The sequence below is a fragment of the Haplochromis burtoni genome, unplaced genomic scaffold, assembly GCF_018398535.1.
Source record: "Haplochromis burtoni strain Fernald_Lab_line unplaced genomic scaffold, NCSU_Asbu1 Contig_45, whole genome shotgun sequence".
In the NCBI taxonomy this organism is placed as follows: domain Eukaryota; kingdom Metazoa; phylum Chordata; class Actinopteri; order Cichliformes; family Cichlidae; genus Haplochromis; species Haplochromis burtoni.
In genome coordinates this window covers 2,142,908-2,157,641 of record NW_024582406.1, presented here as the reverse complement: position 1 = coordinate 2,157,641, position 14,734 = coordinate 2,142,908, and the positions used below count along the sequence as shown (strand labels likewise).

General features: G+C 41.9%; 1 protein-coding gene across 1 annotated transcript; it reads left to right on the top strand.

Annotated features, from left to right (window-relative positions):
- Positions 1-10,808: 10,808 nt before the first annotated feature.
- On the top strand, positions 10,809-14,020 carry nfil3-6 (nuclear factor, interleukin 3 regulated, member 6). The gene is made up of 2 exons (XM_005926735.3): positions 10,809-11,129; positions 11,878-14,020. The coding sequence occupies exon 2, from the start codon at positions 11,994-11,996 to the stop codon at positions 13,212-13,214; it is 1,221 nt and encodes a 406-aa protein (XP_005926797.1). The 5' UTR covers positions 10,809-11,129; positions 11,878-11,993; the 3' UTR covers positions 13,215-14,020.
- Positions 14,021-14,734: the final 714 nt, after the last annotated feature.

The window sequence follows — 14,734 nt, the reverse complement described above, 5'->3', positions numbered from 1 at the left end:
ACTAAGGTCTTAAACAAGGAGCATCTGCAGACACAGATGTGGAAACATATAAATAAATAATTACTTATTACAGCGGTCTCCAACATTTTTGGCGCCACGGACCGGTTTATGTCTGACAATATTTTCACGGACCGGCCTTTAAGGTGTCACGGATAACTACAACAAAATAAAACTAGTACTGGTACCAAAAAGAAGAAGATCTTTTCATAACACACGGGAAAAGACCCAGAGAAACCGAGTTAATGATAAAAACGATTAAAAAAAATAACAATAAAACCCCTGAAAACCATACATTTCACACCCGAGCCTCAACTCTCGCGGCCCAGTCCGTGGCCTGGATTATATGTATTATAATACATGTATCATGAGAATTTCACTTGCCAAAAACAGCGGAGTCCAGACTTCTTGTACTGTTTGCTAGTACAAGTATCCACAAATATTCATGTTTGTTTAATTTGCTCGGAATTCCTCCAGTCTAAGATAACTGGCTGCTGCTTGCTACCAATCTTGTCCTGCTTCACATTTTTCTCAAAGAGTAATTTCTCTGAGGGCAGTGTTCCAGACACTTTCGGTTTGGCAGTCATAAAAGGAGGCACAGGATGTGTCACAAAAGGAGCAAGTATATAACAGTGTGTGTGCAATTCTAGGAAGAGCCTAAAGTTAGTGAGAAAACGAGAGAGGGGAATCAGCAAAGCTGGAAGTCGATTATAAAACTCCATTTAAGCAGCAGGCATATTTGTTAATATTCAATATTACAGCAATGTAGGCTGTTTTTATCTTTCATAATACCAAGTGACTAGCACAGTGTGTATCACATTAGATAACATTATACAGCAGGTGAAATGAGGCCAAGTTCGTGTCATCAGGCGATACTGTGGCGCTGCAAAGCGATGTCGTGCAAAGCCATAATAAAGCAAACATGAACAAAGGTTGTTCTTAAAGATCAGAGAGGACACAGAAACAGAAAATGTGTATGGGGACAAAATGAGCATGCTAAACAGGAGAAGGGATCAGATAAAGGGCCTCTGACAGGTGACGCTCGCTGAACGTGGTCAGCGGCGAGATGGCTTTCAAAATGACCTTCTCGTTGTAACAGCTAAGTGTGTCAGCGGAGTGACGGCCCCCTCCCATTCCTGTCCTCCTCGCTGGACTATCCCCGAGGTTACATGCAGAGTGTATTTAAAGCTCGTCTCGAGCACTTCCAGCAGTGCACCTTACATAACCCTCAGCCTTCAGCCGTCATCTTTGACTAACGCCTCCCGGCTCATCTGTCTGACTCCCAGTGGCTGTTTTTGTGAAGCCGGTCAGCTGGTGTAAACAACCTTGCTGTGAGTCTCATCTGTGCCACCCACTTTGAAAGAACAGGGAACAGATATTTATGTCCTTCCTGCTTCCCACCGCTGCAGATAGATTCCAACCCAGAGCAAGCGAATTATGAGGAAATCCAGTGAAATATGACTCAAACGCAGTTTCAGAGTTTGTGTTTTGTCTACCAGCTTCTTCTTCAAACTTTTGTTCTACTGTTAACACTTAGCAATGTTCTGCTACTGTACGTGTTGTCTAATTTCTTAATAATTACACACTGTGAGGTGCTTTTTGTCACACTAAATACAGGGGAAACAGAGGGTGAAAGCAGTTCCTTTATTCAAGAAAAATTTCTGTGAAATAAACTCGTGGATGACTTGAATGTCAGAGATAAATTTAAACTGAAGTACATTTTCAAGAAGAGTTGCAAATAATCTGTATTTACAATATTCTCCTGAGACCTCATCCTCTGTAATGGACATTTGGTTTTGGTCTATATCTTTTGAATTATTTGAGCTACCCTACTAAGTCCTGATGTGCTAAATAGAGGACGTCCTGGCCTTCCCAATGATATCTCATGTGCCTGGGTGGCCTCTTTTAGCTCCAAAGAGGCAGAAAATCACACAAAAAAAGTTCAACTAGATGCTACTTTTTTGGTGTATCTATTGAGCCACTAAGTAAAAAAGTCATAAAAGTGTGAATTTTACTCAGAAAAGTGTCTTGTTTTTGTTACACACATTGTTTAAAACTCAAAGATATCCAATAACAACTGACAATCATAACAAGTGTTTATGTGTGGAAAAATGGAAACTGACTGCCAAACGCAATCAAGAAATTGCACTATAAAGATTTATTAATGCAAACTTGCTGGTCTGTAGAAAAAGTTCACGTTTATGCACGTTCAACCGACCTGCTGTACCAGTAAAAAGACTGTTCAGATGGTATGGGTTTCCAGAGCAACTCCTCTCGGTGTAATGTGTAGGTGACCCTGTACTCTTGTCCATATAGTGCAATTGTTTTTCCACATTTTGTCCATGCAGTATAAATAATAACTATAATTAGAGATTCTTTGTAACTTTGAAACAATGAGAATTTAATTCTTTTTGCTCTTCTTAAAACCACAGGTACACACAGGAACAGATGTTGAGCACACATGTTAGCTTCTCAGCATGTTTCCACATGTTGACAAGCTAACGAAGCGTTGTAATGGAGGAATAGCAGAGCACTTCAGCCTCCTGCTCTGAGGGCTCTAAAGATGTCACACATTAAAAGTGAAACACGTAATCACATATGCACATATTACAATCTTAAAACGCATTGGGAGATAAGTGATGCTAAAGGTTACAAAATGCTCAAATTGCTGTGCAATATGGAGTTTTATTATTTGATGCTAATGATCATAAATATCTAAGAAGGCAAAATTAAGATAAAAGTAAGACAAAAACAATCATACGAATGCAATAATTATTGTAAAAATGTCATACATCTGGCAACACCGCACAGCTTAGTTACTGTTGCTTATCTATCACTGTTGGTTTTCCAGAAAGGTCTTATTATAAACAGAGAAGCTACATTAATACAATACACCGACTGCATTACTGATCAGTCACTTGGATGCTTCACTGTAAGTTTGAAAAGTGTGACTGTTAAATGAGAAGCATGCTAATTAGAACCGAGAAAGAACATTTTGACTGGGATTTTTCAGACGCTGTCAGTTATCAGTGCCAGCTGCTACGCATCTCATCACCATATGATATTTACACTCACCAGTCACTTTGTAAAGTTCAGCTGCTTGTTATCTAATCAGCCAGGAGCAGCATGCTAGTGAGCTTAGGTATGTACAGGGAGTGCAGAATTATTAGGCAAATGAGTATTTTGTCCACATCATCCTCTTCATGCATGTTGTCTTACTCCAAGCTGTATAGGCTCGAAAGCCTACTACCAATTAAGCATATTAGGTGATGTGCATCTCTGTAATGAGAAGGGGTGTGGTCTAATGACATCAACACCCTATATCAGGTATCAGTGACTAAAGCTACTACTTACATATTAGGTGTGGCACTCAAAAAGGGGTCATGTCCACCTATTCAGGCATTTATTGGCAAGTTTTTTCAAATGGGTCAAAAGAAGGACTTGACAGGCTCAGAAAAGTCAAAAATAGTGAGATATCTTGCAGAGGGATGCAGCAGTCTCAAAATTGCAAAGCTTCTGAAGCGTGATCATCGAACAATCAAGCGTTTCATTCAAAATAGTCAACAGGGTCGCAAGAAGCGTGTGGAAAAACCAAGGCGCAAAATAACTGCCCATGAACTGAGAAAAGTCAAGCGTGCAGCTGCCAAGATGCCACTTGCCACCAGTTTGGCCATATTTCAGAGCTGCAACATCACTGGAGTGCCCAAAAGCACAAGGTGTGCAATACTCAGAGACATGGCCAAGGTAAGAAAGGCTGAAAGACGACCACCACTGAACAAGACACACAAGCTGAAACGTCAAGACTGGGCCAAGAAATATCTCAAGACTGGATTTTTCTAAGGTTTTATGGACTGATGAAATGAGAGTGAGTCTTGATGGGCCAGATGGATGGGCCCGTGGCTGGATTGGTAAAGGGCAGAGAGCTCCAGTCCGACTCAGACGCCAGCAAGGTGGAGGTGGAGTACTGGTTTGGGCTGGTATCATCAAAGATGAGCTTGTGGGGCCTTTTCGGGTTGAGGATGGAGTCAAGCTCAACTCCCAGTCCTACTGCCAGTTTCTGGAAGACACCTTCTTCAAGCAGTGGTACAGGAAGAAGTCTGCATCCTTCAAGAAAAACATGATTTTCATGCAGGACAATGCTCCATCACACGCGTCCAAGTACTCCACAGCGTGGAAAGGTGGCTATATTGGTCGCTGATTTGTTTTTGTTTTGTTTTTGAATGTCAGAAATGTATATTTGTGAATGTGGAGATGTTATATTGGTTTCACTGGTAAAAATAAATTGAAATGGGTATATATTTGTTTTTTGTTAAGTTGCCTAATAATTATGCACAGTAATAGTCACCTGCACACACAGATATCCCCCTAAAATAGCTAAAACTAACAACAAACTAAAAACTACTTCCAAAAACATTCAGCTTTGATATTAATGAGTTTTTTGGGTTCATTGAGAACATGGTTGTTGTTCAATAATAAAATTATTCCTCAAAAATACAACTTGCCTAATAATTCTGCACTGCCTGTATATATGGTCAAGATGACCTTCTGAAATTCAAACCAAGCATCCATCAATATGGAGAACAAAGATCATCTGCAGCAATTATTTGATGCTATTTTGTCGTTAAGGAGCAAAATCTCTGAGGAATGTTTCCAGCATTTTGTTGAGTCCATGCTACAAATAAATAAAGCAATAATGAAGGCAAAACGGGGTCCAAACCACTATTATCAAGGTGCACCTAACAGAGTGGCCACTGAGTTTATATAAATACACAACCTGGAGAAACTTTAGTCATTTCTAAACTTCACATTTATTATTCTTGTCCTTCCTCTGTGCACTCTGGGATTAGAATTAAGCTCTTGTTATTTTTCTTCTATTCTTATAATACGGCACATAATTTTCACTCCATCAAATGAAAGCCCTGGAAATATTCACGTTCCCCCCGAGACATGAGATGTTTTCCAGTTGAGACAGCATGCTCTGTTTGCAGAGTTATCTGCCCTCTTTCCCCCTGCAGGTCAAAGCTACAAGGTGAGCTGTTCCATAAGAGCCTTTAATAGCATGTTAAGAATTCAGCACGAACTGGTTGAACTCATGTGCCTCCACCTCTCTTAACATTGTTTTCTTTCAACACCGACTACAAGGGTTCTGACTTGCCCGTTGGATCATTTTGAGGAAATGAAAGATAATTAATACAGTCAACTGTTTGTATAAAATGTCTTGCATCTTGTGCGAACAGCTTACCAAACAAATTATCATGGGGAAGTCATTTTGTAACATATTTTTGTCAAATTTGCTGTTGCTAGGGGTCACACTGTGGTTACGTGTTTTTTTGTTTCTTTTTTTTGTTCACTTCCACAGAAACCTAAAGCAGACAACCTTCTCGAGAAAATGTGTTGACATATTTCAAAAGCTTAACTGTGAACTGTGCATGGCACAACTCACTTCCTGTTGCACAGATCAAACATGAATGCGAGAATGACCTTTTATTGAATAAGTGCTATTTTTAAATACAAAATAAAACTTTCTCAATTAAATCTCTCCAACGATTCTAAATATTTCAAACTGTGCGCAAAACTGATCATTTAAAATAATGATCTTTTTAAAAAATGGCTACGACAAAGTCAGTGGTGAAAGATCATTTCCAGTTTATACGTTAAATGAAGGACGGCCTTCTAACCAAAGGCTCCATTTATGCACTTACAGACTTTTTTGACTATCAAGTTGAATAATAATCATAATATTCTTCCTCTTACCTGCCTGCCTTTATAATTGACTTTTTCTACCTAAGAACCTTCCCGACACTCTGAATTATGAGACCCACGGGTGTTAGCAGCTCATAAAGCCTGCTCACTGCTACTGTAATTTCCCCTGTCAATTATTTCCAAATGTACCTAAATGGCGTGCTCCAATAAACACAGCTATGAACACGGTGTTTTTTCTTGCTTGTGCCAACTATTGTGCAATTTTATAAAGTTTAAGGAGTAAGGTGTGCAGATAGGATGCACACACTGTTGCAAAGTATCCACAATGCATATTGTAAAAGCAGAATCAGGCTAGTGTTACACTCAGTCATGTTTCTAAGCTGCCATTGCATGAACACACTGTTGTTAACCATAAGTGGCGATGATCTATGTTGTTTACCCAAACTGATGTCACACGAAAAACCAGAACAAAAAAAAGTTTTACTCTGACTGAACTGAGATCAAACTGACCGGTTAATGCTTAAGCAGGGCTACTTGCTCAAGTCTATAATGTAAGATCACACATCTAAGGAACTTAATGTATCTTTGCTGTTTGTTTTAGTTAAAAAAAACACTACGATGAGCCAACACTGAACCCCTACTACCGAGCAATGCTGTTACTGATGTGATGTTTAAACTCACAGTAATGCTGTTGGTTCATGTGGTTACTTATTTTGCATTTTTCATTAGAAAGTTTCATTATATTGAAAAATAAACACATAAACTGCTGTAACGCCTTTTAACTCTTCATCATGTTAAACCAGTGCTGACACAACACTGGTGTTTGCTGAAAGGCTGACACCAGTGTACCACCGATATAGTATCTGTGCATTCCTGTGTGATGGCCACGTAATCATAGTTCCAACCAGAGTGTGTTATGGGTCTGACATATCATAGCTGTCACTTCGATTAATAGTTGAATATATGTTTACTTGATTTGACTCACTGTTGCTCTTGTTTTTGCATAGTTATTTGCTGATACTTGATTTCCTGTATGTGGCTCTGGTTCCTCTTCGTTCTCTGTTTGTTTGGATGGTTTTGTTTTGTTTGAGCACTTAGTTCACTATGTTTTCTTTGTTATCTTGCTCAGTCATTGTTCCTTAAAGGTACAGTAGGTAATTTTTTTGGTTAGGTTATTTATCAGAATCCAAAAATGTTCTACTCATAAACATACACCGAATAGCGTGTAATTACATCTTCCAACAAACTGATGCGTTCTCATAAACTTAGAATGAAACCATTACAAATATATAGGAGCCTTTATGGAAGCCACCATGTTACTGTGGTGTCTTAAATACAGTGGCCAAGATGGACATCGACATTCCACCTGATGGTGTTTTCTTTATCTAATGACCACATGTTTGTGAGGGATACATAGTAAGTCTTATAAACATGTATATTCTCATCATCTATTCCTCATTGTGTCTCCCTCCTCCTCTACCACCTCATCTTCTTCCTCCTCACCTCAAGTCTCATCTCCTGAACTGAAGTCAAGGCTCTAACACGAGAAAAGATGCATAAACATGCTTTTTTCATTCCCAATACTGTCGCAATTACTTATTGTCAGCAGATTAGATACACCATCCTCCCGTCTCCAGACAGCTGACAGCAGGCCCACTACAAGCTAACATTATGCCAGCTAATGTTGGGCTTGAGTTTCCAAAAAATTACACTTTCTCGCTGATCAACAGTTTAAATTCTCACATCGTATGAGAGTTCACTAAAGGTCCTAAAGATCCAAACAGTGTTAGATCCATTTCAAAGCAGCTAACAGCAGCTAATAACAGCACTTACTGACAGAAAACTTTAGGATATCCTCAGCAACTCACCTCAGTATCGCTGGCATCAGACAGAACTTCACTGATTTATTGACTCGCATAAGACTCCTTTCACAAAGTTTTACAGCCTCCTGCAGATAAACAGCAGATCTACAGCCAACACTCACTACTGGGGAACAGCGGTCAGAGTTGTTTGTCCTACAGGAGCCACTGTAGCTACGATTATACATTTAGAGGGGTAAGAAAACAAAACTTAACTGAATGCAAATTATTGATGTCTACAGGTGAGATTTTAGACACTGTAACTTTTAAGTTTATTCAGTTCACTTGACCACTTTCAAGGGCCTGTCACTTTTAAAGGCCTGCTCTCCTCCTTCCTGCCTTTTTAGCTTTGTGCTAAGCTAACCACCTGCATGCAAACCCACTTCCAAAAGTTGGATGCACCAACCATTTTCACTGCAATGCATGGAGGCCAGATTAGCACCAAAACTTTTTCAAGTTAGCCATGGTTTTATCATGTGCACAAAGGGAGGCTTAGCATTCCCTTGCTCTTTCCACAAAAAACACATATGTACAAACCCTGAATATATCAGTTAACGCCCCCCCACTAACCCTCATGCTGACTTTTGAACTGTGTGCTGATAACAAGCTGAACAGTTCCTCTACTCTTTAGGACATGGTAACCATGTCTTTGTTCTTTTTGTTTTGCATTTTATCTCACTCCATCTTACGTTTAGCCCAAGAGAAGACAGCAACCTCTTTGGACTTTGTCTCCCTCGGATGTGGCCTTTTCCGGTTGTTTATTGCCTTTGTCCCAAATTTTGCGAAATGCATTCTTGGCATTCAGTTCACACAGAACAAAGTTAGCTATATCACCTTCAATTAAATATAGCCTTTTTGGAGATAAGCTTGTATCTCTCAGCGGGAAAGCAGAATAGCTGCAATATGTGCACTTCCTGTGATAAAAATCTTTTCACTGAATCCTCACAAACGTATTCTAAAACAGAACTGTCATTAGCATCACAAATACCTATTTAATTTGCTAAGTATTGATGCAAAACTTAGAAAATTTAAAAAGTGCATTTTCTAAAATGCAGCTTTTACTGTAGGTGGAAAAGTCCACATGAACAAAGTCTCGTTTTGAGCACCTATGCTATAACTGGCCTCTATCGGGAGCCGAAGGTGGTCAAACAGTAAAGAGCAAGCGGCTCAAAGTGTATCGCACTGTCAAAATGAGCGTGTTTGCACAGAGGGTTTACATTTATGATATGATGGTGTGCATGCAGTTCATTGTCGCTTGTGCACATGCAGTGTTCACCATGAAAACTGGGGTCAGATGAGGTTTTGTGCCCCAGCTGTCACACTCAGCACACAAAGCCACGTGTTCCCTGCCACAAACATGCAGGAATAAGTACCTGTATCAACAAACGTACAGTCTGAATCAAAGGCACTTCAAATGGACTAATGACACTCTGGGTTAACAATGTGTAATATGATGTACAGTGTCCAAGATGCTACTCTAAGATCTAACACCCTCAACTTCAGCAACAGTTAAAGCATTGTTAAAACCAACAGACAACATTTAAACTTCCCAGTTCTAAAAATGTTCTTTATTTCAAAATGACGCACTAAATATCATTTTGTATACCAGACGATGACATTTTGGCCATACACACCAAATTTTTTATTCTATAAATTATTTTGAAAACATTATTTACAGATCCTGTAGTTTCTTAGAAAGAAACTCGGACTACATTCTAACTAAAGTTCCTGGTAGTATTGTGCAATGTTGCTCTAACTATACTGAAATCTGCTTGTGACATACATTACTAGAGGAACCTGCTAAACCTGTACACATGCCTTTGACACATAATGGGGAACAAAGACAAAAAGACGTTGTGTGAATTTGTTCACGGGTCCCTCGTACGACATTCGAAACTTGAAGCATTTGCTTATTTGTTTCAAAGACAAAAAAAAAGTTATGGATAACTTCTGCTTTTTGTTTAAAAGGAAAATGGATGATTTTGTAATAATGACTATCAAACATTCAGCAGTGGGTTTGCAAAGAAAAAAAAGAGGAAATAACAAAAATGTTCGCAAAACTCAAGGGTTCATATAAATGTTGCAAACAACTGCGATGCAAAAAGAAGTCACATGCAATGCAAAATTATGCTGTTAAACTCCTGCTTACTTTACCTATGTAGAAGGTGTGCACAGTTCACCTCCATGTTCTCTGCATACAGTATCCCTACACTGTGATAACTGCCATTGACTTTGTGCCAACTGCATTAAAAACTGCATTAGAAACATACAAAGATAAACTAAAAGGCTGCAGGTCATGTAATTGAACTTCAACACTGCACTCCTCCTGCATGGCACGTCCTGATATTAAGCTTGTAGGGTGTAGCCTTGCCAAAATAATTTGCAGTTACTGATGCTGAAACACAGTGAAACACCAGGAAGGGTTAGGACAGCTTAGAGTTATTTAAGAACATAATACCAGGTTCTTTTTACTTCCCCATTATTGCAAAACCTGTTCGGTTTTTATTATTATACGTTATGCTTTTGCCATTATCTAGTATTGCAGATTATTTATTTGTTGCTCTATTCAATTCAGCTTTATTTATAAAGCGTCAAATCACAACAAAAGTCGCCTCAAGGCACTTTATATTGTAAGGTGAAGACCCTACAATAATATATAGAAAACCCCAACAATCACATGACACCCTCACACAGGCAAGCACTTGGTGACAGTGGGAAGGAAAAAGTCCATTTTACCAGGAAGAAACCTCCATGACAGTGGAGCCATTACAATCAAGTGTATTACATAAGGAAAGATATTTCTATATTGTGCTATGTGCTAAGCTGGAGCGCGGGAGAATCTGCAGTTCTTCTGACAATTAGTAAAACTCTCGAAGCTGATCAAGAACGTTACATGCAGTATTAGAGCTACTAAAGAGGACCCGGGGTTCAAGAGTGCTCCAGCAGGGTGTTATATAAAGACTGTAATCACACTTCACACTTCTAAAAAAAAAATGCTCCATAGCCTGTGATTGATATAAGGGGTTATATGCTTTTCTTGTAAGACTGACTCACAGCCGGTGTCTCATTATGCTCCAGAGAAAGGCAGAGCGAGAGAGAGAGAAAGGCGCAATATTACCTAATTGTTATGGGAAGATTATCCTCTCAGAGAAGGCGGGGCGAGGGAGGTCAGATGATGATGGTGGTGATGATGATGGTGTCTGAACCGCCGTGTTATGCGAACGGTCGATGAGAGCGCTCCTTTGGATGGTGGGAGGGGTGACGGGGGAGGGGGGCGGTCTCACTCAGGAACACACACACAAACAGGGGCCCATCTGGTTCAAGTGAGGATAGGGACCGTCCTGAGCTGAACTCGACGTTACAAATAGGAGCTGCGGCATTCCAAGTGGAGCAGAGTGGAGGTGCGCTACACCGATGATAATATTGGATAACAGAGGCGAGTGAAGCCGCGGTTTGTGGACACCACAGAGGAAGGAAAAGCGCGTTCTTCCTGAACAGGACCAAAAACACGTTTGGAAACGCCGAGAGCGGCCATGCGCACCCGCGGAGGAAACTCCTCATTCCACTGAGGTACAATTATTATCATTTTGTAAACAGAGTTTCCTTACAGTGATCTGATCAGCCTACTATAACACCAATAAATTAAAAATGTATTTTTGTGTTTAAACACCTGAGTGTCCTTTTCTGCGGGACTGTGATTTTTACTCCCTCGCTAATGTTCACTTTATGTTTTATGTATTTCATAAAAATCGTCGCACTTTTGACTTTTTCAAAAGCACCTACGGCTGCCTCAAACTGCGCTCATGATGAAGAAAAATGAAGAAGAGGAGTAGGGTCATGGCAGATGATTTAAAAAAAAGAAAAGCAGCCGGTCAGGGATCAGCATGTCGGTGTCAGACATGTGGGTCAGCGCTGATGGAGCGAGTGGAGACGGATACACCGGAAACCGGTCGTGAATCCGTTGATTAGGGGTTCCGATAGAATTTGCAGAAGAAGGACAAACTTGAAGTACTAAATGTAAATGTAGGTTAGACTGTGATCGGGTCACCTTGTTATCTAGATGTATTTTTACATGTACTTCTTATTTACTGCCTTGTACTCGGAGTACTGCCAAAAAATGTGTGGTGTGACTGACAGTTTGGAGTTTCCAGCACTCTCCTGTCTCACACTGAGTGAGTGAGGGCTTGCAAGGTTATATGGAAGTTGCTCCAGTTTTATTGGAGAGCCGTAATGGAGTTACATAATATTGTGTTGTAATAGCTCTTGCGTAACCACTAAATCCCTCTTCCCTTGTCCTCTCTCTCAAATTGATCACCAGGAGGCGCTGTTGCTACATTCCCGTCAGACGTCTAACAGAGTTCAGTGAGCCCTCAGCACAACACAGTGGCACTTGACGTTCATCGCCAGCCGGGATTTAATCATCCAACTACCCAGATGTTTGAGGAGGACTCCCAGGAGATGAGGGGCCAAGAAGACGTCAGAGTGCTCCGTGCCGTGGAATCACCCACAGCAGTGGCTGCTGGAGGGGGAGCGGGAGGAGCTTTGTCTTTCACAGATGAAGCTGTGTCCATCCTGACTTCCAGCAGCCTGCTGGCGCGCTCACTGCTGGGCCGCACCTCAGCCGTCAAACGCAAAGAGAGCCCTTCCTCCAGCGCCCGGCGCAAGCGCGAGTTCATACCTCACGAGAAGAAGGACGACAGCTACTGGGACAAGAGGAGGAAGAACAACGAGGCGGCTAAGCGCTCACGAGAGAAGCGGCGCGTGAACGACATGGTCCTGGAGAGCCGTGTGCTGGCTCTGCTGGAGGAAAACGCGCGACTCCGAGCAGAGCTGTTGGCACTCAAGTTCCGCTTTGGCCTGGTTAAAGACCCCTCCAACGCCCCAATACTGCCCCTCACTACAGCTCCCCAGCACACCCCTCAACCCTTGACTCCTCAATATTACCTCCAAAGGGGGGACGGAGGCCTCCAAGGCTCCTCAGCACCACATCCCAACAACCAACCAGGCCAGATGAGCAGCAGGGGCTCCAGGGATGCTGGGAACATGTCAGAAGACTCGGGCTTCTCTACGCCAGGTGGGTCCAGTGTGGGCAGTCCGATTTTCTTTGAAGACCGCCTTAGCGACCATGGGAAATCATCCCCACACCGGGGTGAGGAGCTGGGGTATGACCTCCACCATTCGCCTACAGATCCCCACCATGCTGCAGGACTAACTGGGGGGAAGATGGATCACGCAGAGGCGATGAAAAACCTTCCTCACAAATTGCGTTTCAAGATCCCCGGAAGCAACGACGGAACCGATGCCCAGGGAGACGGTGGCGTCGCCAGACGCAGCCCCACGCTATCTACTGCTGGCCGGGAAGCTCCAAGAGAGAAAGGACTGAGCGGAGGCAGCGAGGCAGGAGCAGGCCCAGCATGTGCCAGCTCCTGGATCCAGCACATCGAGGGGGAGGAAAGCAGGAGGGGGCGACACTCCCCTCAATACAGTGCTCCGACATCCAACTACAGCCTCCAGCCCCCTCCTGCTCAAGTGCAACCTGAGGTCCAGTACCAGCACGAGAACACTTACCTGAAGTGTCAGCTAAACTCCCTCAGCGAGGAGGTGGCTCAGCTGAAAAAGCTTTTCACAGAGCAGCTCATGGCCAAAACCAACTGAAGACAGATGCTGTGAGCCAGTCAGCATTTGCCGGCGTCTAGACTTTTAAGGGCAAAGTTTACTTTAAGAAAGCCAAAAAGGACTTTTAAGTCTAGCTCATCATGTGTTGTTTTTATCTCAAGTATTGTATTGTATTATAATAAATGTCTTTAAAGCTCATCTCATAAACCTGCTGTCTATAACAAACACTCAGTCTGAGCAATCTATGTTCCCCCAGACAGGGAGTCTTAACTGTATTGGTGTTAAGTGGATAATAGCTTCTTTATTACATACACTGTGACAACTAAAAACATGCAGCACAAAGCTGTTTACATCACATCATCACAGCACAAACCTCACACCGCTCGGCGATGCCAGATTAAAATGCGGCTGGAAGTCGGCCAGCAGGTCGTTGCCACACTGAGATGCGGGAAGTTGCAGTCCGGTAATTAGAGCGGTATGACTTACTGCACAAACAGTTTCCCGCCGCTGAGATGGGTCTGCAAAAAACCCGCAAACACAGGCAGAGACAGACAGTAAACACACACAGAGGTGAGGTTAATAGCCATCAAAACCTCCATGGGTCTCGGGGAGGGCGGGGTGTTACTTGTTACTCTGGTGTTGTTGTGTGTCTTTTGGGAACCACACTGTAACTTCTGCTCTGTTTTAGTGTTTCACTCCTACTACTGATCTTTCTCCATGCCTGGGTTTCAACATATTTGTGTTACCTCCCTGTTTTCTGTGCCGAGGTAATGATAAAATAGTAATGTCTCTCTGTGCGTTTTCATATTCAAAAATAAAAGAAACGTTTGATGGATCCAGCATCACGGTGGCGAGTCAATCATTGCTCATTGGTATTATAAATGGTTATCAAACTTAAAAAACTTAAAACAGCCTGTTTTGGGGCTGGAAATTCTTTCCCAGACAGTAAATTACAGAAAAACAGAAAGAATACGAATGGGAATGAGAGAAGGGTCGACTGAAGAGAAGAGGAGTTTCTCTCCCACAGTCCCTGCAGGCGGCAAGATGGGCTGACAGCCAGGCAGACAGAGACAGTGGGCGAGTTACTCAACAGTTCTGTTGCAGACCTTGGAAAACACAAGAGCTCAAAGATAACAGCTGGAAATATAAGTGACAGGAGAGAATTCAAAAGTCATGAAGAAGGGTTAACATGAATATAGTGAGGTCATGTGCACCCCGAAGGCCACCATAAGACCTTGACAACCTTTTGCACAGTCCTCAACAAGGAAGGAATGCACTGCCGTTCATTTCCTTCATCCACTTCATGTAATACTATGAAACAGCAGTGAAGAACATCTTAGCTTTCCTACTCAAATGCATGTAAATGTTAAATGAACTACTTCTCATAAAGGGCTTTTGTACTCTACATGCTTCATTCGCCTATTCACACACATTCTTATGAGCACTTTTTTTCTGTCAGTGCTTCCTGTCTAAGATTCACACGCTGTAAATGACCTGCTCTGCTTCCTTGAGCCACAAGGAGAAACACAACCTCACTGATGGTTATGCGGCATAAATCA

Bases quoted from the DNA above. Each gene is read 5' to 3' on its own strand.
- nfil3-6 (XM_005926735.3), top strand. From the start codon at position 11,994: ATGTTTGAGGAGGACTCCCAGGAGATGAGGGGCCAAGAAGACGTCAGA.